The 23,487-nt window shown below is 51.8% G+C and overlaps 1 protein-coding gene across 6 annotated transcripts in view; it reads left to right on the top strand.

Annotated features, from left to right (window-relative positions):
* The first annotated feature begins 5,797 nt into the window (after nt 1-5,797).
* MACF1 (microtubule actin crosslinking factor 1) overlaps nt 5,798-23,487 on the top strand; it is a 249,139-nt gene continuing 231,449 nt past the window's right edge. For 4 of the 6 annotated variants that reach the window (XM_008171036.4, XM_005302134.5, XM_065577277.1 and 1 more), the window contains exon 1: nt 5,798-6,032. In XM_008171036.4, the coding sequence (XP_008169258.2) occupies nt 5,813-6,032 (220 nt within the window). In that variant the 5' untranslated portion in view covers nt 5,798-5,812. Of the gene's footprint in view, nt 6,033-22,504; nt 22,750-23,487 lie in introns of those variants that run through there. The other 2 variants (XM_065577286.1, XM_065577283.1) reach the window with 2 other exon arrangements.

Genomic DNA, 23,487 nt, shown 5'->3' with positions numbered 1-23,487 from the left:
TGAGCACCACCTACCTAATTTCAACAGCCACTGTGGCTCAGGGAGAAAGCCAGGTTCTCAGATATTGGAAGGTAAGTGCTAAGTCATGTAATATTGTATGTGTAGCCTCAATGGTCCCACACATGTGGCTAATATAATTTCCTCCGACTTTATGTATCTTCAGTAGCTATATTTGGGTCTGATGATTTTGATTCCTCTCCTCTGTGCTGACTGCTCCCTCTTCCCATCAGCCTCCAGTTAAATATCTGCAAGAAAATGTGTCACTTTTCTGGCATGTTCCTTTCCCCAGGTTGTCTATACTCATATACCATTGCTTTATTTTGTACAGCATCTTTCACTGTATTCCCCAAATAGAGACAAGTCATCAATTATATAGCACAGGAGGAGAAAGGGGCCATTTTCAGATGAGATTTGAAAATAGACGAGGCAGAGGAATGACAAGGAGGCTGTTCCAGAGGACAGGAACTGCCCAGGAGAAGGCTCTCATGCTGGCAGTGGTGACACTGCGTGCTGAGACAGCCGGAAAGGCAGGGGTGGGGCTAGAGAGAGACAGGGTAGGTGGGACAGGCTGGACCATGTGTGATGAGACTTTAAAGGAAGAGGAGGGTGGTTTGGAATGATGAACAATGGATATATAAAAAGAACAGGAGTACTTGTGGCACCTTAGAGACTAACAAATTTATTAGAGCATAAGCTTTCGTGGACTACAGCCCACTTCTTCGGATGCATACAGAGTGGAATGGATATATAAAACATCAGTCCTCTTATTGACTAAAAACAGGAGGATGGGGGCCAGTAATAAATACCACTCAGTCCATGTGTGGCGGGGACCCTCTTCACACGGCTCTCCCCTCCGATGTAGGGACTCAGCTGTCTCATGTCCCCCTCCTCCCTCACCCCCCAGCCCTCACAAAAACCTCCTCACTTGTCCAGGGATCTGCACTGATGGAAAAGGCAGGCAGTGGACCTGCTGGGGGAGGAATTGGCAGGCCAGTGGAGGGACACACATTGTCCCCCCTTGCACCCAGATGAGCTTACTGATAAGAGACAACGTGGCCGGTGGGTCTATTGCCTTTCCCACCAAGCCCACCCCGCAGCGGGGATCCTCCTTTAAAGAGGGTCCTTGGGGTAACTGCAGCCAAGGGAGGCCTGGTAGCACAACTCCAGCTGAACCCCACTGCCCGGCACCAGGCCCAGAGCTGATAAGGACACAGAGCTGCAGCAGAGGCCTGGGGCCAGCATTGGGATGATGCTCGCTAGCCTCTCACTGATCCACAGGGGTCTGCATGGGTCCTGGGGCATCTGTGGGGCTTAGGATCAGGTCCAGCAGTTTATTCTACCCTCCTCTGACAGAACAGTGTTGGGGAATCTCTGCCAGGGCATCCCCATGGAGTTTTCCCCCCTGGTTTGACTGGTGTGCTTGCCATGGCTGTATATATGTGTGATCCAGCCTGATTAATTCACAACGATGTCAGGATAAATTATTTCCCAGGTGAGGCCTTGGGCCGTATTTTCTCTCCCCCAGTATTGAAGTCTGCCTCACAGGTGTGATGTGATCATGTCTAGCCCCCTGCTGAAGTACAGCTGTTCCATTAGCTCTCCAAAACACGCCCCACCTCCCTCATTCCAAAGAAGTAGTCCATTCCCGTGTCCCTTTCGCTAGTTGACCAGAATCAATGGATCCTGTAAAGTCCTGCAGATAATATAATTACCCCCTTTCCCCACTGGCTTGATTGAAATTAATGTTTTAACTTTTGAAATGCAAGTGTGTGAAGGGGTTAGGGAATTTGATTACAAGGGATGAATGGAGGGGACGGTTACATGGCTAGAGAGTTACGAACAGTGGGGAGAATGGGGTGGATAATTAGGGGCGCATGAAAGGAGATAGTGTGGATCAATGGGTTGAGGGGGATAGAGAAAGGGAGATGGGTTGGACTGGGTGAATGGAGGAAGGAGGGAGGGAGATCGAGGTGGATGAATGAGGCAATGGTGGGTGAAGGTGGATGAATGGGGCGATGGTGGATGGAGATGGATGAATGGGGTGGGGGGATGGTGGGTCAAGGTGGTTGAATAAGAACACCCATACTGGGTCAGACCAAACTTAGTCATCTTTTTTCCAAACTGAACAGTTCCAGTCTTTTTAATCTCTCCTCATATGGAAGCTGTTCCATACCCCTAATCATTTTTGTTGCTCTTTTCTGAATCTTTTCCAATTCCAATATATCTTTTTTGAGATGGGGTGACCACATCTGCAGGCAGTATTCAAGATGTGGCCATACGATGGATTTATATAGAGGCACTATATGGGGTGGTGGGCAGAGGTGGATGAATGGGGTGGGGGGATGGTCAACAGAGGTGCATGAATGGGGGATGGTGGATAATGGGGGGATAATGGGCAGAGGTGGAGGAATGGGGTGGGGCGATAGTGGGGAATGGTGGGCGGAGGTGGATGAATGCGGGGAAGGTGGATGAATGGGAGGACGGTGGGTGGAGGTGGATGAATGGGGGAGGGGATGGTGGGTGGAGGTGGATGAATGGGGTGGGGCAATGGTGGGTGAAAGTGGATGAATTGGGTGGGGAGCTGGTGAGGGGATGGTGGGTGGAGGTGGATGAATGGGGTGGGGCAATGGTGGGTGAAAGTGGATGAATGGGGTGGGGAGATGGTGAGGGGATGGTGAATGGAGGTGGATGAATGGGGTGGGGCAATGGTGGGTGAAAGTGGATGAATTGGGTGGGGAGCTGGTGAGGGGATGGTGGGTGGAGGTGGATGAATGGGGTGGGGCAATGGTGGGTGAAAGTGGATGAATGGGGTGGGGAGATGGTGAGGGGATGGTGAATGGAGGTGGATGAATGGGGTGGGGCAATGGTGGGTGAAAGTGGATGAATTGGGTGGGGAGATGGTGAGGGGATGGTGAATGGAGGGATGGTGGGTGGAGGTGGATGAATGGGGTGGGGCAATGGTGAGTGGAAGTGGATGAATGGGGTGGGGAGATGGTGAGGGGATGGTGGGTGGAGGTGGACGAATGGGGTGAGGGTGCTGGTACATCCTGGGAGGGATGGGGAAGGGGGACAGAGAGGGGGCAGCATGCCCTGGGGGCAGCTCCAGCTTCTGCCGGTAACCCAGACTGGCTGACTCTTGGGGGGGCGGGGAAGGGCAGGCAGAGGCCTGCGTTATTCCCCTGCCCGCGGTGGGTTCGGACTCTGCCTGCCCCATGGACACGTGGCGGGGGCGAAGCGGATCCCAGCCTTCTCCATCAGGCTGACACTCCCTTTCCCCGCTTCTCTAGCGCCCTACAAAGAGCCAAAGGAGAGGTGAAGCCCCCCCCATTTCGGGTTGTGAGGAGCCCCTTTCGGGGCACTGGCTCTGCAGGGGTCCCAGAAAAACAAGGCGGGGGCATGAGGGACAGCCAGCCCCTGGGTACTGTAGGGAGTGCTCCGTGCCTGGGGAGCCCCCCGCTCCGTGCCAGGCTCCCGGGCCGGGGGTGCGGGGAGCCCCCCACTCTGCGCCAGGGTCTGGGAGCCCCCGCTCCGGGCCGGGGGTGCGGGGAGCCCCCGCCCCGTGCGTTGGCTCCCGGGAAGGGCGGGCGGAGCAGGGGGAGGTGTCTGCGCTCGGAGCGCGGAGCGGGGCTGGGAGCGGCGATGGGCTGCACACGCTCGGATGCTCCTATTCTTCGGGGGGATTTATTTTCTCCATCCTGCCTTTGCAGCGCCCCGGAGCCAGCCATTGCCGGGTGAGCGCCCCAGGGGCCGGGCGCGGAGCGGGGCGCTGACCCGGGGGGCCGCCGCCGGGCGCGGGGGTAAGTGCTGCGAGCTGGGGGGTGCGGGCGGGCTCCTCTCCTCGGCTGGATCCAGGGCAGATGCTCGGCGCCAAGGGGCACCTCTGGCGGCCCCTCCCCGTGCCGGCGGGGAGCGGCGTTTGCAGGGCTCTGTCCTTTGCCGCGGGGGACCAGCAGCTCGATGGCTTTGCCGTCGATAATGTGCAGCTGGCGAGGCTGGGGACTGGGGGGGTGGATTGGGGAATGGGTGGGGAGGGGGCTTTCTGCCGAAGCAGCCCTGTCCCCTGGCCCGATCTTCCCGTGGCATGCACCGAAGCCATTGCAATCCATGCACATTGCTCTCCTCCTTGCACCTGCTGGATTGCCTGATCGCCCCGCTATTCCACTGCCAACCCCCCCCCCCGGCCGCCTCACAATTTCCTCCCAGAAAAGCAGCCCCCTTCCCCTGCGGCGCAAACAGGGGTTTCATTCCTTATTCCTGGCTGCCCCTGATGTGGGTGTGTTCCCAAGAAAATGGGGAGAAGAGACATTTTCCCTCTATTTCTCTTAGCATGGCAGATGCAGGCGGACAGGATATCCATGTGCAGCTCCATATTTTACAGGATTAACATGGCTAATTTTTTTTGGTTTATCATTGGGAGGTGCATGACTCATGAAATTATTTATTTCTCTTGATTTTTTTTCTCTTTGTTCCTGTTTCGCTGATTACATACTACTACTACTACTAAGGCTGTCCTCGATAGAGACAGCGTCTCCTCCATTACAGATTTTAGGAGTCAGGCACATTTCTTTCCCAGTGGTTCTAGAGAATGAAATATGAGTGATTTAAAATATGTCTTATTGCAAAGTGCTTATTTGCTCGCTGAATATACATTAGACAGACTCACTTGCTACTTAAGATAGGAAGCCGCTGCCAATTTTCCTATAATGTTTAATAAAGTGGATTTTTACAGCTGCTCCCACTTTGGGGAAGATCGGGGACAATGGATATTTCTTAGTAGTTTAGATTTGAAGCCTTCTTGTTGTCAGATTAAAAAAAAATCTGAGTTTGCTTTGTTGAACTGAGCAAGGTGCATAGAGCTCCAGTGATACCAACCTATATTTTGGTGGCCAAGACAAGATGATGCTATTGGACTTCCTATTCGGAGCCCTAGATTGAAGTCATCCTGTAACAGAGAATGGGAAACTGAGGCAATGGTGTGTAAGATCACGAGGCTGCTGTTCTAGTTAGCACTGACAGGCCACTGCTGTGAGGAAGCTCACAGCTTCTGGAAGGCAGTTCATAGGCCAGGAATCATAGCTGGCACTCACAGGGTACTGTTCTGAGTATGTTCTGTTTAGCACTGCAGGGCCCTGCTGTGAGGCAGTTCACACTGTGGCAGACTCTAGTTGGCACTGCTGTGAGGAAGCTCTCGCTGCTGGAATTCTGGATGCTCTAGGCAGGTTTCTGCTTTGAGGACGCTGCCGTGCCAGCTAGTGTTGTTTGGACATTGGTGTGAGGGCCCTCAAGCTGTTGCCCTCCTGCCTGGCTTGGGGGGGGGCAGCTCTGTGCTGGTAGGGCTTTTGGTGGTGTCATGAGAGCTGAGGAAGGGTGAACAGACACATCACATGCAATAGCAGCGTATGCTTCCACTCGCACCGTCCTGCCTTAAACCTGCCCTGGAGTGACATCGCTCAGGGTCTCCAGGCCTATTTCAGCCTTTGCTCTTTTCTGCTGAGACCGCCATTTCCACGGGGACCCTGAGTGGGGGCCCACGCCAACGAATTTCCCGTAGGCAGCTGAACAGCCATTGGGTCGTAAGTGCTCATCACTCATTACCTGCCTGTGTCAAACTGGAACAGGTGGCTTGGACCGGAAAGGATCCCTATTGCAATGCCAACCCCCTGAGCCACCCAGTGGCCACGTATTGGTAGGACCGCTTGGAAAATCCAGAGAAGGTTGCTAGTATCTTCCCATGGAGCTGAACTTCATGTGTTGTTTTATCCACCCACAGATCACTGTTGTTGAAGAGTAGCGCATTCCTCTGGTGTGGGCCATGTCTTCCTCGGACGAAGAGACCCTCAGCGAGAGGTCGTGCCGGAGCGAGAGGTCGTGCCGGAGCGAGAGGTCCTACAGAAGCGAGAGGTCGGGAAGTCTGTCTCCTTGCCCCCCAGGTGACACCTTACCTTGGAATTTACCCCTGCATGAGCAGAAGAAGCGGAAGAGCCAGGATTCAGTGCTGGACCCAGCAGAGAGAGCTGTTGTCAGAGTAGCTGGTAAGGAAACATGCAGTATCTAGGAATTAAAGCCATGTCTCTATTGTTCCCTTTATCACTGTGCCCTGAATCTCGGCATGAGGCCACCATCCGTCTACGGAAGGTCAGATGTGCCTTCTTTTAGAGCTCATTCATGCCACTCCTTGCGTCAGCCCAGAACGGCTGCCTGAGAGCCATCCCAAGTGCCCCACTCCCATAGGACTGATCATGCTTCTCTGTAGCGCTCCAAGCCTCCTGCAAGCCCTGGGACCCAGATTCAGATTTGTTCTGCCACTAGAGCACTGGACTGGCCCCAACATTGGAATGAAAGGTAGTGAAACCTAGCTGCCGTCAGTGGTAGTGCCACAGTGTAGGGTGATACTAAAGGCCCATGTTCAGAAGTGGCCTGAGGTCTCTCAAGCCTTCTGTGCTCTGGAAGAAATGGGACCTATAATTCACCATCTGTGCAGTTCCACCGGCAGTGGAAGCCATACTGTAGACAGGCCACCACAGGCGTCTTTACCACTGTGAGTGTCAGTGATGGAAGATGTAGTGTACCCAAAGCTTGAGTATTTTCACTACAAAGCCAGTTTAGATAATTCAGTGCCTGAGCCTGCATGTTCCCCTGTCTCCTCTCTATCTTCCACCATTTCTGCCGCTGGTGGAGCATCTCCAGTAGGGAATCATGTATCCCGTTGTCTTCCAGTGTAGACACAGCCTCAGTTCCGTGGCTGGTAGAGTGCTCAAGCACTCTACCATAGCAATGCTAGGAGATGATGATGGTCCTTCAATGCCCCCACTGATTGGAAGAGCCCTTTCACTCTCTCCTTCAGCCCTGGGCCATGAGTCTGGTGATGAAATTAAATGAACAGGGGGGTATGGAGGAAAAAATGCTGTTTCTTGGGATAAGGTGGCCACCCGTCTCTTCATTCATGGGAGATTCCTGATTTGCACAGGTCTGCTCCATCTCCCACGAGCTGGGCGATGCATGGCCATTCAAAACCCCAGTATTTGAGCCAGCCTCCGCCATGACTCAAAGACCCAGCCTCTGAGATGCAGCATCATGATTTCGTGACAATTACTTTGTCTGCCGGGTCACATGCAGCTGGGTGCCCATGGCAAGTGGATGTGAAATGAAATGCAAGGAGCAGGTTTGATGTGTTGCGAGTTCTCTTGCCCCCGCTGTGGTGCCTTGTTGATAGAGTTCAAACTGAGCCATTTGCAAGGGGATTGGAGGAATCGAAACATTTGTAGTGGCTCAGGGGGCATCCTTGGGGGCAGTGGTGGAAACTACCCGCTCATCAGTGTGGGCAGGGACCTAGACAGCTGGCAGTCCGAGGGTGGGCATGCAGTGGTTTTCCTGCCGGCTGGTTCTCTATGGGCCGGGTTTGTTGCTGTTTTGTTTGTATCCTTTTGACCATATGTTTAATTGGTGGCACGGCACCAGGAGCATTTCTCTTGGTTTGAGTCCAAATGAGTAAATAAGCAAATAAAGGGCCAACTGGATCCCTGGTGGAAGAGATCCCCTGAAGTCAATGCCCTGACCCCAGGGAGGGATTTGTGGTTCAGAAGTTTCTGATTTCATTCCAGTTTGATTCAGTCGTGGCTTTTGCTGTGATCTTCTGGCTGCTTTCACATCCCCGGGACACTGTGTCCCCTGGGGCCTGTGGGCCGGTCTCTGGTCACCCAGACATTGCATCCGATGGGGTCTGCTGGCTGATCTTGTGTCACCCAGACACTGTCCAGTACGTTTGTGCAGATGCCTGAATTTCTGGCCCCAATTCCGCACCCATGTCCTGTATCCTGCAGGGGGGTCGAGCAGGCCGGGGAGAGGATCTGATAGGTCTTGCTTCTCCCTGGACCTTCACTTATGAAAAATACAAAGCGTCAGGGTCAGGGACGGCCCAATATGGGGGTAACTTTTACATTTTGTTTTTAGGGCGTTTGTGGGGAACCCTGCTCCACCCCTGGTCTGAGGATTAAGCCCCTGCCCCACTGCTGCTGACATTTGAGAGGGAGCCCCCTAGTGTTTTCTCCCGGCAGCAGCAGGAGGGAGGCAGCTCAGCTGCTGAAGAAGTCAGCCCTACAGCCGCAGTAGAGGAGATGGAACCAGCACCTGCCAGGCTGGGAGGGGAGTGAATAGGGACAGGACCATGCTCCCCACCCCCAACAGTTAACACTAATGGGGGCAGAATGTACTCCTGAAAAATTCCTGCCCCAGATTCCCAGTAGCAAAGGAAGTATCTTCCCACCCCCACAGAAAGAGAGGCAGATGGGGGCAGGTATATAGGCCTTTTCCAGATATCTGCCTGCCGGGGTGGGATCCTGGGGGTAAACAACCCCTTCCCCCCTGAGCGGTATGGTGCGGGGGATGGTTTCATTGCCTGGGGAAAAAAAGAAACAGCTGACAGAGCCTTTGGTCTCCCGTCCCCTCCCTCCTCCGCTGGCAGGGTAGGTGCCAGGTTCTCCCCTCCCTGCTGAATGGTCCTTTGATCTGCTGAAGGGGAGAGAAAATGGAAAGTAGGACTGAGATTGTCCCAAGTGGTGGGTGATTTTGGAGCACCATATCGAGACACCTTGAAGGGGCTTGCTTTGAAGAAAGTGCTGAGCACCTGCCCTTGAAAACCACACCCCTTTCAGGTGTCTCAGGTTGGGCTCCCAAAGCCACAAGTCACTTTGGTCTATGTCTGATTAGCCCCACCCTCCCCCACCCAGTCCTTCCTCCCTCAGCTGGCAAAAGTGACTCCAATCCCACCCACCTGCCCTACTTATCTCTTGGGGATGGAGAGGAGCAGGAGGGGTGCTTAGTGCTGAGTACCTCGGGGTGTGTGTGTGTAGGGTGAGCAGATGTCCCAATTTTATAGGGACAGTCCTGGTTTTGGGTCTTTTTCTTATATAGGCGCCTATTACCCCCCACTCCCTGTCCCAATTTTTCACATTTGCTGTCTGGTCACACTAGGAGAAATGCAAGATGGTCATCTCACTTTGGGTCCCCTCTGAAATCACACGGGCCTCAACCCTCATCCTCCAGCATGAAATGTAATGGTCTGCACTATACAGGAATCCAGGCTAGATGAGCAAATGGTCCCTTATATATGCTCCCTCTGCCCCACCCCCAGTCCTGATTTTTCACACTTGCTGTCTGGTCACCCTATGTGTGTGTCACAGTGCCCCCAGGTTGGGTCTGCTGCTGATTGTCTCCCTGCTGCCATGAGGAAACACTAGAGGACTTCCTCTTTGATGTCATTAACGAGGGGGTGGAGCTTATTCCTTACATCCAGTGAGGAAGGGTCTAAAATACCCCCCAAGTTAAAATAAAATCACTTCCATTTGGCTCTTGCCAACCTTGCCCCTGTAAGGCCAAGTGGGGTCCAGGATAGAACCATGCTTTAATGTCAGCCTTAGATTGTAGACTCTTTGGAGCAGAGACCATCTCTGATCTGTGTCTGTACACGCCGGCGCTGGTCCATGACTGGGGCTCCTCAGTAGAGCTGATTGGAAGATTTTTGTTTATTGACTTACACAAAATTTCCCATGGAAAAAAAACTATGTAGGAAAAAATGTGAAATTTTGTTTTGAAACGAAAATTTTATCCTGAAATGAAATGTTGAATTTTTTTCTAAATGAAATTTTCCAAAAAAAAAAATGCACATTTCCATTGGGTGGGAAACGTCAAATATCAAAATTTCCTGCCAAATGAAAATTCCTAGTGTCGACCAGCTGCACATGGTGTTACTGTAATACGAATAATAAATAATGATACTAAACAGCCCCAGGGGAACAGAAAGAGTTAACCCATCTCTGTTCTGGGGACAGAGATGCAGCCTGCCAATCAGGAAATTCCCCAGCCCCACTTGGAAGGCTGCTTCATGGTGTGAGTTTGTCATTTTGTTTGCAAATGCTATTCAGGTGCCTGGGGGTCCCCGGGCAGGAGGAACCAGCCAATTAAAACGGTAATTCTTAAAAATGCGCTGCCTTGGACTGGAGGTAAAATCAAGTAGCGGGGGCGTGGGAAAGCCCTGTCCTAGAAACTCTGGGCCTTGGAGGCTGGAATATGAAAAAGGCTGGAAGAAAGGATGCACAGTGTGGCTCTGATTCTCGGGGGTGCCGAGCAGCCACAACTCAGTGGACTCAGCACCGCTCAGGATTGGATTCTGCCTAGCACTGTGTTCCTGATCTGCTTCCCTACAATGTGAAATAAAAGCCTGGTTCTGCAGCGTGCTGATCCCTCCTGCAAGGGGACGAGCGCCTGCCAGTCACAGTGGAGTTGCGGGTTGCCCTGATTTGGGTCCAAGCTGAAGAAATGAGAAATGCTGCTATTTCCCCAGCTCTGAGTTTGCTCTGATCTTTCCTTTCATTCTGTAATGCCAGGGTCTGTCGTCACGCTGGGTAGATCCAGCCCGTGATTAAAGGAAAGGGAATGTCAGATAATCTGCTTTTATGCAGATTTCACATTAAAAATAACTTGTGAGTTGCCGCTAGACCGCACTCAGCAGGGAAGAAAGAGTCGGAAGCAGTTTCGTGTCACTGGATTTGAAAATGTGTTGAAATATTGATATGGGTTTTTACATTATTTATTGGGATCTTTGCTGGAGGCTGCACCAAAGCACGAGGAGATGTGACCTCCACATCTTCCTGGGATGGGTGCCAGTTTGGAATGGTGTCAGACGCCTGGTTTCCATCCACACTCGGGGCCATGACCTGGGGACAGATATTGAAGGGAATTTTTTTTAGCTATTTCAGTGAGAATGAGCACCTCTTGGTACAATCAGGGTGGAGCTAATACCACATTATTACAAAGACAGCTGCCTCTCATTAAAGAAGCCCATGCTCATTTCACAAGGAGATTACTAGTGCCAGGATGCGGCTCTGTCCCCATCTGCCCCCACCAATGATTGGGACCCTTGGATTGGTCATTTGAGGAGGGGGAGTTGAATCAACTCCCTGAAATACAGAACTCTCCCCCTGCACTTGTATGGATTCCAGTCGTTTAGTCTGGATACAGAAGCTTGTACTCATCGCCAGTGGGATAAGTACACCCTGAGCCACCCAAGAGAGCACAGTGGGGGTGTATTACAGCTGTGGTGGGTCACCAGGTGAAGGCAGAATTGTCCTGGATCAAATATTGGATTCTGTGGATTTCACAGGTGATATCAGCGGGGAGTGAATGAGTGTCTGGACCAAAAGAATTTCTGGGTTCAGGGACAACACAACTACTTGCTACTTGTGTCCTCTTGACTTCTGTCTCCACCTCTCCTCCTCCTTGTTCTCTTTTCTTCTCTTCCATTGCCTTCCCCATCTCCATCCTGCTCCCTTGTCCCGATCTCTGTTAGGGAGCACGGGAGGCCCATTCCCGAAACAATCTGGGCCTTGGAACTGTCACTCTGTTCCCCACGCTGCAGAGAGCAGAGAACGGATTACAAAGAGCATTCCATCAGCCAACCTAGTGTCAGGGCAGCACTCAGAGCATGGCTCACTCTCCACCCCAGATGCCTCTGTTAATGAAGCGAGGTAATGTCACAGAGCTCCAACAGCAGAGGACCAGGAATCAGGTTCTCTTCCCAGCTGTTATGACAGACTTGCTGTGTCTTTGAGCACCTCACTTTAGCTCGGTGCTGTTAACCCATCTGTAAAAGGGGGATCTTAGTATGGCCCCAGCTCATGGTGGGTGCCATGAGGTTCAATTCATCACTATTCATAGAGCACTTAGATAGCAGATGCTGTAGCCACACAGAGTGTTATTTTTATGTACTGTCTCTAGTGCAGTCGCTCTGCATGATACTTTACAGGGATGGGGTGGATCCTCCGTCACTTGAAGTCTCTACAAAGAGACCGGATGCCTTTCTAAAAGATACACTCTAGTTCAACCACAGTGTATTGGGCTGGCAGAAGGAATCACTGGGTGAAATTCTCAAGCCTGTGCTAGGCGGGAGGGGAGGTCAGACGCGGGGGTGATCATAATGGTCCCTTCTGGCCTTACAGTCTATAGATCTGTGAAATAAAAGGACAGTCACTGCCCCAGTGAGCTGAAAAACAACAAAACGACAACTTGCTGCAGTGGGTAGGGGGTGGGGCAATGGGCAGGAGATGCTAGGAGACAATCTTAGAGGTGGAAACTGCTTCTGTGCCGAGCAGGCCACAGACTTTGTGTCACTCTGTTTATTGCTTGTTAGTTACATTTTTGCAACTGTCTTTCTGGGCGGACGGGGGCCAGGGGGGATTATTGTTTAAAGACTTGACAGGAGCCTTGAGTGCAGCAGTTCTCAGGCAATAGGTCTTCACCCTCAGGGCTGTCCCCAGCACTTGAGGTGGGTGGGTGAATCTGTTCCCAGTCTCTTCTCTGCTGAAGCCTGTTTGCTCAGCTGCTGTCAGGCTTCCTGGGTGGTGCTGGACACCTTGACATTCCACTGAAGGCGATGAGCTTTCAGGCACTCACCTGGCAGCATCTGGTCACATGAGTGGCTTGTAAACCTGAGCGCCCACCCAGAGCGGGAAGGAGAGCAAAGGATTCTGGTACCTATCTGTGGAGGTGTGGCTGGGAGTGGCGTCAGGTGGGGTCCTCAGACGAGACAGGTTTAGAGCCTAACTTCCTTTACAATTAGCTCCTGTGGCCCAGGCTGCTTGGTCTTGTTTCACTGGCTTGGCACGTTCTCGTGCTCATGGCAGCAAATGCTCTACTTTGGATTGAAAAGACCCTTTGATCCTAAACCTGTTTGCACTTGCTCAGCCCGTGGGCCGTATTCTGATTTCAGGTTTGCTGGTATCCATGTGGAGTAACTCCAGAGACTGCCTGCCTGGGATTAGCTCTTGATTTACATTGGACTGAGTGGGGGGCTAGAGACATGAATATACTTAGGGCCTAACTGCCTCCGTAGGTGCTGAAGTCCAACACTTAGGCACTACCGACATTCTCAAAGCCACTGCTCAGCTGCTGCCTGAAGTCCCCCGGTGCCTAATTTTCCACTGGTAGAAGTGAACAAAGTCCTGACTCTGCCCCACGGCTAACAAACTGCTGGGAGCCCCCCACAGCAGCATTCTCAAACTAGGCGTTCTTTCCCCGCCTATGTCACCGGCAGGGCCTGATCCGGGCTCTGCGCATGCCTACCAGAGTGAGCCTTGCACAAAAGACAGCGGGGGGCTGGGCCCAGAATACCCATTAGCTCAGTGCTTAGAGCACTCCCCTGGGGTGTTGGAGACACTGATTTGCATCTCCACACTGTATAATTTGGAGCAGGGATTTGAATCCAGGTCTCCCATCTCCCAGGTGAGTGCCCGGGTCCCTGGGCTACAGAGTCAGTCGCTCTCTCACCCAGTAAATAGGGAATTATTTAGACAAAGAGGAACAGCTCCCAGAGGAGAGATTGGGACGGACCGCCCCATTAGAGCCAATAACCTGGTGGCGAGGACGCTCACCTGGGTCCCACTCTCTGCTCTAACTCAGGCAGAGTTGGGATTTTAATCTGAGTCTCCCATCTCCCAGGTGCTGACCCCATGCACCCTGCAGTGGGCTGTGTGTGTGTGTGTGTGTGTCTCTCTCCGTTTTTTTGCAAGAAAGGACTGACCTGGCTGAGGTGACTGCCTCCGGAAGAGGGTTCACAGCTGAGAATCCCAACTGGTGGGAGGCGCCATCTCTGGCCTGTCAGTCCGGAGTCAATGGGAGTTAGATACCTAGGTACCTTTGTGAGTCTGGGCCCTAAGTCTTGCCCCTTTTCTCTGCATTTCTTTCCCTGGCTAGCTTAGATGGCTCCCCATTCAGCTTGCTGGCTTCTGGGAATGCCTTTGTTAGATGCCTAACTCTCCCCGTGGATTATATGTGGAGCCTGGAGCCCTATAAAATGATAGGGTCTAAACTAGTGGTTACCACTCACAAAAGAGATCTTGGAGTCATTGTGGATAGTTCCCTAAAAACATCCGCTCAGTATGCAGCAACAGTCAAAAAAGCAAACAGAGTGTTAGGAACCATTAGGAAAGGGATAGATAATGAGACAGAAAATATCATACTGCCTCTATATAAATCCATGGTACTCCTACACCTGGAATACTGCATGCAGTTCTGGTCTCCCCATCTCAAAAAGATATATTAGTATTGGAAAAGGTGCAGAGAAGAGCAACAAAATGATTGGGGGTGTGGAACAGCTTCCAGACAAGGAGAGATTAAAAAGATTGGGGCTGTTCAGCTTAGAAAAGAGACAACTAAAGGGGGATGTGAAAGAGGTCTAAAATCATGAATGGTGTGGAGAAAGTGAATAGGGAAGGGTTATTTACTCCTTTACATAATACAAGAACTAGTGGTCACCTGATAAAATGAATAGGCAGCAGGTTTAAAGCAAACAAAAAGAAGTACTTCTTCACACAATGCACGGTCAACCTGTGGAACTCATTGCCAGAGGATGTTATGGAGACCAAAAGTATAGCTGGGTTCAAAAAGGAATTAGATAAGTTCATGGAGGACAGGTCCATCAACAGCTACTAGCCAAGATGGTCAGAGTTGCAACCCCATGCTCCAGGTGTCCCTAAACCTCCAACTGCCAGAAGCTGGGACTGGACGAGAGGGGATGGATAACTCAATAAATTGCCCTGTTCTGTTCATTCCCTCTGAAGCACCTGGTGCTGGCCACTGTCAGAGACAGGATACTGGTTTAGATGGACCATAGGTCTGACCCAACACGGCCATTCTTATGTTCTGACTCTGGGATGAGGATTGCACAAGGTGGCAGGGGCACCTAGGAGTGAGGCGTTACAGTGCTAAGCATTGCATGACCAAAGCACATCTGTGAATCTAGCCCGGAGAGCAGAATGTAGCCCAATATCTGAGTGAAGGGAGTGGGGCTGGGATTGAGAAGACCAATCCTAACGACAAACAAGGGCAGCAGTCGTGCAGATACACGAGAGGCACTGCTGGCATTTTCCAAGGGTCCATGTTTCATCCACGTTCACAGTGACATTTGGGCTCCTTTGTCATTCCGAAGTTCAGTTTTAATCGTTCTCCGAGTGGCTTGGTCGAAGCCATTCCAATACACTCCCCTTCCAGAGCAAAAGGTAATTGTTTAGTTAACAAACATTAAAGAAACCGGTTTGAATGCGAGTCCCAGGGATGTGGGAATAAACCTGATTATTCTTTGCTGGTTGGTGAGATGCAAATTCTGCCTCACGTTAGGGAGATGACAGCTTTTGAACAGCCGCGAGCTGCCTAAGGTGGAATTAAAAAAAGCCAGCTAGTAAGCAAAGCTTTTTCATTTCCTTGTGACTGTTTTTAATTCAGTTGTCTATAAGTCTGTTTCCATATACACCTCTAAAATCAGAGCTCGCTTTCCGATGGGAGGCAAACAACAAATCTGGCCCGTTCTAAAGGGACAGACGGTCTTTCCCGTTCCTTGCTGGGAGTGGCTGTGCAGGATGAGCGAGCCAGGTTTCCACAGGCAGGGAGGGAGAGAATTCATATGAGAAGAGCTGATATTTCTTGTCTCTCCTGTGAGCAGCCAGAGGAGCTGGTTTAAATGAAAATCTGTCAGGGTGGTTGTTATTTTGCTTGTCATGGACGGCTGTCTTATTTCATTACTCAGTGGGCACACAAGCCGTTCAGAGATTTAGCTGCAAGGACGGCAGCACCAATGCAGGAAGAGCTGCCTCGTGCCATCATAATCTCCTGAATTTAAAAGCTCCTCCCCTGAGGGAGGCACAATGTAGCAGTGCACAATACCGGAATATGGCGTTAATTACCCTCGCTGATTAAAGCACCAAGGTAAAGCAAGCTTTTAGTTAGCGTTATAATTTGCCTGCCACGGTCCACGCGCTTTCAAAGATGAACTGGAAAGGTTCTTAAAAAAATCAAGGGCCTCAGATTCTAGGGCAAGATTCCTTAAGAGGACAACAGTCTACAGAGATTACAGCTGAGGGAAATTCACTTAGCTCCATTCAGACTCCGCAGTCCTATTTTGGGTCCCAGTGCAGCAAAGCACTTAAGCCAGTGGTCCCCAAACTTTTCCTCTTGCATGGCCCCCTCCAGATGGCAGGCGAGAGATCACTTGATCATTACCTGTTAGGTTCACTCCCTCTGGGGCACCTGGCACTGGCCACTGTCGGTAGACAGGATACTGGGCTGGATGGACCTTTGGTCTGACCCATTATGGCCGTTCTTATATTTTTATGTTCTTAGCAGAATGTAGGTGTGCCTCCCTGGGCCGCGAGCAGAGCCTTGGCCGGGAGCGATTGCTGGGGGCCAAGAGCGGGGGCCGGGGGCTGAGAGTGGGAGCTGCAGCTTTGGCTGGGGTTGGCACCGGGGGTGGGGCTGCATTAGGCTGCCAACCCTCCAGGATTGTCCTGGAGTCTCTAGGACTTAAAGAGTACAGGTCTGTCGCATCTTACGTGTATTTAACATGCGTGAATTCAGCTTTACGCGGTCGGCAAAAACAAAACAAAAAAAGAGAAAAATAACAATTTAAATAATGTTCTTGTAATGCGGGCGATTCCGCCCGCCATTACACTCAATGTAATTGTGATTATACGCGGTTTTCGCTCTACGCACTGACCGCGGAACGTAACCCCAGCATAAGATGAGACAGACCTGTATGTCATGTAATAAAACCTCCAGGAATATGTCCAACCAAAATTGGCAACCCTAGTGGAGTGGAACTGGGGGCAGAGCAGGGCTGGATGGTGCTCCCGCCCCCTCGGGAGCCTGGCCCAGGCCCCACTGGACATTTCTCTGTGCCCCCGGGCACGCCCCACAGTTTGGGGACCACTGACTTAAGCACATGCTGCTACTCTGAAACCTGTCTTTAAGCACATGAGTACTCCCATTGACCTCAATGATCTTAACTTTAAGCATGTGCTTTAAGTGCTTTAATGCATTGGGTCCCAAGAGCATACACCTCAACATTTTCAGAATTTTGGATTTCAACACTTGTTTCCAGTCAAGACTGAAATGCCAAGAGGTTGCATGTTTTGATGTAAAAGCTGCCATTTTGCAAGGGGTTGTTGATGCAAATAAATAAATACAATTGGCTTAGTGTAAAATCTGCATCAGAGAAGACTCACGTCTGTGATTAATATTTTGCAAGGAAAACATAGAAACCATGAGGTTTGCTCTTAACAAAATCCATCCAGCTCTATTTTTCACTCTTCAAAAGGAGACACACCCAACTTCCTGTAAGGGATTCTGGGTAACGTAGTCCAACAATCATTGTCTGTGCTAAGCATTGTAATTGGAACTACCGCTAGAGAGCAGATTTACTGTACGCTAGACTCAGACTTGAGGAATCTGAGTAGGCACAAGTGCACCCTTCCTCTGCTTCTCCTCCTCCCCTATTTGTTCTGTGGAGTAATGGAGGATTTAGTCTCCCTCGCTAATGAAGATTAAGTTTTAGAAACAATTGCATTGTTGGAGATTAGACCCGCAAGAGGGGCGTGGTCTGATCCACAAACCTGGGGCCGGGATCTCCTGGGTTCTTTTCTCAGCTCTGCCGCTGACTTGTTTGGGTGACCATGGCCTAGTCAGGTCCCTGCTCTGTGCCTCAGTTTCCCCATCTCTAAAGAGGCATTGGCAGGGATAGGGCTGAGTGAGGACTCATTCGTATTTCCGAAGTGCTCTGAGTGTGAAATGCAGTTGTTGTTCTTTCAGCTGGTTCAGGGACTGATGAATCAAGTGCTGGGGGCGTTGCTGCTTTGGAGGTTTCGTGCTGGGTTTAAGCCTCTAAGAGCAAGGAGTGTATTTGGGAGTGAGGGAGGGATTACAGGGCACCCAGATTAGCGCACTTGGAGATGCTCCCTGTATGGCAAACACAGAAAGCAAAAGGAAATTGTCTGCTCTGTGGCTTAAAGAGTGGATGGCGGCTTTTCACGTTGCCATGGTAACCCAGATGGCCGAGTAACCATTCTGCTGGTTGCTAGGGTTACAGAGCCCTTGAGCAGGGAATGTCTCTCCGGGCTGCCTGCCCCCATCCGGGACACCCGGTCACAAGGTGAGCGTGTCTCTGACAGGCGAAGGCCAAATCTTACAGCGGCAAAAAAAACCCACCAGGATTTCTCCAACTCCCAGCTCTGGAGCAGGAGTCTGGAACCATCAGTAACCTTCTCCTCCTGTCAAGGCACAAAACCCTCCAGAGAGGCAGAATGAGGGGGCATGGCAGGGGACGGGGCGGTGGTGAATCTGATAAGAAGGGAAAAAGTCTGCCATATGAAAGTGGATTAGCCGAGCGGAGCCAGGCCAAGAGGCGGGGCCTGGCCTAGTGGCGGGAGACTGACTTCCTCCGTCTCATCTCAGAAACCAGCGTGGCGAGCAGGCTGGCGATGGGAGCGCTCTGCTGGCCAGTGGGAGATCTGGGATGAGGAGCAATTTCAGGGTGGATTGTTTGTGGAGCTGCCTAGGAAAGGCATAGACTCAGCCACAAAGTGCCTGTCCACGAGAGAAAGGGGTCAACAGCCCATGTGTGGAACTAGGCCAGCAGTTAGCGAAGAGTCCCTGGTACCCAATGAAGGGGTTGGGGTTCCTGCCCCAAAGAGCTTACAATCAACGCATAAGACAAGAGACAACACATGGAGACAGAGAGACAAATGGTGGAGTGCAAGGAAACGATGTAATAAACCAAACTAGTTGTCAAATGATTCTTGATACATTTATGAAGTGGATTGTATGATGGGATTTCTTGCAGTAGCATTGGACTGGACTTGGGGCTTCCAGTCCTATGTCCCTAATGGGCCCATCTCATTTTGTGCCCTGGATATTCCCTTGAGCAAGTGATGACAAGCAAATTGCTTCAGACTCCCTGCTAGCAGGGCCAGATTAAAGAATGTTGGGGTCCTGTGCACTATGGCAATTGGGGGCCCCACCTTCCCTGCCCTGGGGAGTGGGTGGGTGGGAGGCCCAGGGAGGGGGTTGGGGAGTGATCCCGCCCTGCACTCACCCTGCAGCGGCTCCTGTCCCATGGGGTGGGGCTGGCTTGGGCCTGTTGGCTCTGGCATGCAGGCAGGGGGCCCTCCTCCTGTGATGCCCTGCCCTGCCCCCTTCCTGCCCTGAGTTGTTTTTGTTCTTTTGTGCATGGGTGGGTCCCCCATGGTTGTGACCTCCCCTTAGATGGGGCCCAGTGCACATTGGTTAATCCAGGCCTGCCTGCTAGGGTAAAGAGGGAATTCGATTACGTATTTGTTTGGCCAGGAGAGGAAGGTGTGTGTGAAATCCCACGTTTGGCTACCCAGGAATGGTTGTGGGAGCTGATCTTTCCGAGAGATGGGATGGGGGCTGGTGATGCCCAGGAAAAGTGGGAGTAGATCCTATGTCTAGCTGCCTGGGTTGGTTCAATTTTCTACTGCAAGGAGTAGGAGGAATGTCATTTACTTTACAGTGCAAAAACTCAAAAGCACCAGGAAAGAGGAAATGTGGGCTCCAGTGAAGAAGTCTCTCCACAATCGCCTTGTGCCCTGGCCACGTTTCAGTGACAATCCTTCTGAATTGTCCAGCTGCCTCCCATAATCCCCAGTGACCTCTGATGATTGTAACTGCCTCTCTTCTATGTTCACTTATGCTTCTCTAGAGAACAGGTGGTGGGTTTACTTGCATCACCCAAGTTTCCCCACTAGGTGCCACTCATACTGCATTTCCTTTTTCTTTCCGCACCTGCTGAGTTAGTCAGAGGGTGTGGGAAGAGAAGCATTGTGACAATAATCATGTTTCAGAGATTTGCAAGTGTGCTCCAAAAAACAGAGCCACAAGGAACTCGGAGATCCTGCGACTTTGGGGTTTTGCTGCATATTATACTAGTCTAATTAGGCTGTGGGACAAAACCCAGAGGATGAATGTGGAGGTTTTGCATCGATGATATGATCTGGATTCACACCCCACCCTGGTTTTTGATTTTGCAAAATCAAAACTGGACTGATGAATTATTTCAAAATCAATCCCAGACCGAGGAGGTTTTGCAAAACCAAACCCTCTGGTGTTTTTCCAGTTGCTAGGGTGTACACTCTTCGGTAACACAAACAGCTTCCAAGACTCAACGGTAAATAACAGTATCAGCAACAAATCTGACCTTTGCTTACCCATTTATCTTACTGAGGTGTTAATTACAAAGCCAACCTGGACCATTTAGATGCTAATGTTATTAAGACCAGGCCATCTACCAAACAAACACTCAGCTGGAGTTAAGGCACTTTTAAAATTTAAAATCATTGATTATCTGCTGCTTGTTTTTCCTCCACTCCTTATTTTTCTATGCTGGGTTTCTAGCACACCAGCCATCCCAGACAGGACTTACCTGTCTCACGGCTTATTTAATGTGAAACGCTCTGCTGGTATGTATGATACCTGATCTATTAAACTATCTCCTGACAAATATGCCCTATTACTGTCACTTACACTTTGGCAAGACTTGTAGAATATGTAATGCCAATACAGATGTTTCGAGTTGATAAGGCACCTGGGTACAGCTTCAAGCTTATGTACAAACCATCCGGAAGGGGGTGCTGGGCAGTATGCAGCTATATTTTCACAGCTGGCCTCTAATTTTTGATACCTCCGTTTTTGGGTGACGAAGTTTGAGGTACCGTGGGGCTGATTTTTGAAAAGGTGCTGAGCACCAACATCTCCCATTGACTTCAGATGACTGTTTGGGTGCTTTGCACTCTTGAAAGTTAGACCCAAGTTATCTCAGTTTGGTTATCACCCAAAACTGAGGCACCCAAACTTGGTAGCCTCTTGTTCAAGTTTGCAGAGAAGCACTGAGCTAGGGAATGAAAGCCTAAATCCCGCTTTGTTGCATGAAGTGTGCTAATGTTTAGGCATTCACGCCTGCTAATGTGCCATTATTAGCTTAATTTGCATATACCTGCAAAACTGGCTTCAAGTTCCCTGTTCTGTCAAGGTTAAAATGTCACTTGAATGATCCACAGATCTGGGGTGCAAAATATCACCAGAATCATCATTTTTCTGTTTAATTAAAGGTGGCTCCATAATCCTGAAAGTAAATTTGAAACAAACAGGGGCAGAATAATTTCATGGAAAACTACTACACCATTGGTGCAGGTATTATTTATTTGTTAAGCACTGAAAATGTGGCCAGCGCTGTACAAAACATATAGGTCAGAAGGCCCTTACGCCAAGGAGTTTGACCAGTGAGTAATTCCACTGAAGTCACTGGGAGTATTGTCAGGGTGAAATCCTGGCTTCCTTGCGGTCAGTGTGGCTTTTGCCATTCTTCTTAGCATACGTGCAATGTGCATCAGGTGGCACATGACCAGGATTCACACTGAATTTGGTTCACTGGTTGGATTAGCTTCCCCGGCTTGGGCCAGGTACTGATGGGAAGTGCAATGTGAACGCTGATCCATGCCCCTCTCCCCCCCACTTTTGCCATTTACTGCAATGAAGCCAGAATTTCACACACGATATGTAAAGTTAAGCCTGTTTATGTCTTTGTAGGATCTCTGATCTGCATGGATGAATCGTCGTGCGCAGGCACAAGGCTCTACCTACATGGATCTGATTGCAGGATTGGGCCTATATAAGAAGTGTAGGGAAATGGAAAATTGCTAATCTGAACCCAAGTTCCTCGGGGGATTTTCAGCAGACAGAAACTCTGCTCCAATGTGACTCTAGGATCCTGCTCTTTGTTCTGTCCCAGCCGCTGACCCTCAGATTTCAGCCAGGGTCTCTTTAAAGTACTCCTGGTTCTCAGGCCAAACTCACAGGCTCTGACCCTGATCTAGAGTCTGTTCTTTTCGCCTTACCCCTTCTCTCAGCTTCAGCATCCTGTTTTGGTCCATCTCTCTCTCATCATTTCTCCTTCACTCTCCACTGTGAGTCTGGATACTCAAAGCGCTTGTCAATCTAGGGTGTGCTCTGTTCTGTTGTTGTTTTTATATGGCTGCAGTTCCTTCTCTGGTTCTGGTCTGTGCTGTATGTTCCAGCTTGATTCCAGTACTTACCCCTGTGACAGCGGCTGGATCTCGGTCCAGTTCTCTCCCGTCTCCATTTCTGATTCCAGAAGTGGAGTCCCCCTAAGTTCAGGTTCTGATCCCTTTCTCTCCTCCCCTCGGTGGGATCCCCTTCATTCTCCTTTTCAAGACCCCTCTGTTTTGGACCTGCAACTCCCAGGCTCTGGTACCTCTCCTCTCCTGGGTTCTGATTCGGTTCTGGTGCCTCTCTCCTTTCCCGGGTTCTGATCCGGATCTGGTGCCTCTCTGATTTCCCAGGTTGTGATTCGGATCTGGTGCCTCTCTCCTCTCCCGGGTTCTGATCCGGGTCTGGTGCCTCTCTCCTCTCCCGGGTTCTGATCCGGATCTGCTATCCTTTCCCGGCCCGTGGGCACAGCATCAGCACCACCCCCCAGCTTCCATCTCCTGGGCAGCCCCCGCAGCCCCACACCCAGCTCCAGCTCCGCCGCCCCCGCCTGCCGCTGGCCTGGCCTTGCCCCCGCAGTTCCCCGGCCGGCCGCCAGGTGTCGCCGCCGCTCGGCCGGCGGGGGTGGGCCGGGGGCTGGGGCCGAGCCGCGGCTGACAGCGGGAGGAGCCGCCGCCGCCGCCGGCCGGGCGGAGGGAAGAGGCGAGGCGGAAACGGGAGCCGCGGACACCGGCCCTGGCCGCTGCAGCGCGCGGAGCCGGGCCGAGAGCGGGACGGAGCCAGCCAGCACCCAGGCCCGGCAGGGGCGCGCCATGGCCGGCTACGTGCCCGGGCTGCTCCCGGCCAACCGCAGCCAGGAGAAGGAGTTCGTGCAGGCGTACGAGGATGTGCTGGAGCGGTACAAAGGTAGCGGCGGCGGCGGGGCGAGCGAGCCCCGGGGCTGGGGGATCCAGAGGGCGAATGGGCTGGGCCCGGGGGGCAAAGGCGGGCCTGGGGGCGCCCTGCGCAGGGCCCGGTCCCCACCCATGGGTGGGAAGGGAGCGCCCCCCCCCCACCGGCCTGCTGCAGCCTTTGCCGGCGGCCCCCGCAGGCTCAGTCGCGGGGACACGGATCAATGTGGCCGTTTCCGCCGGCTGCTCCGCCTGCCCCTTGCCCCGGGATGGGCCTGTCCCGGCTGGGAGGATCAATGGGCAAAGGCTGGGTTGGGGGAGGAGCAGGATGTAGCCCCCAGCGCGGCCCCTGCCTCCTGCAGGGACTCGAGCCTCGGCGGCTTGTTTGTCTTCCCCCCCCCCCCATCTCACCGTAGTAATGGGCCTGGGGGGGCAGCTCCCCCGGCTGGATCTGTCTCTCCTTTTATTATTATTCAGCCCTCCACACACACAGTCGCATCATCTGGGGGGGGCGCCGGCCCCCTGAGATCTGCCATTCTCTTGTAGGCTCGCACACCTCCCACGAGCATCTCCTAGGAGGTGGGGATGGCGCAAAGCCAGCCAGAGGCTTGTCTGTGGGAATCTAAAGCCATAAACACTTTCTGGGTGATTGTTATAAACAGGGTCTCACTTTGTGTGGCTTGGTCAATTTGTTTATCAGAGATACGCTCTTGGATACGTTCCAGCAAAGATGCTGTGCTTCGCTGGGGAGGGG

The sequence above is a fragment of the Chrysemys picta genome, chromosome 23 (genome assembly GCF_011386835.1).
Source record: "Chrysemys picta bellii isolate R12L10 chromosome 23, ASM1138683v2, whole genome shotgun sequence".
Lineage (NCBI taxonomy): Eukaryota > Metazoa > Chordata > Testudines > Emydidae > Chrysemys > Chrysemys picta.
Note: the sequence above shows the minus strand (reverse complement) of the source record. Positions and strands in the feature narration are given on the sequence as shown.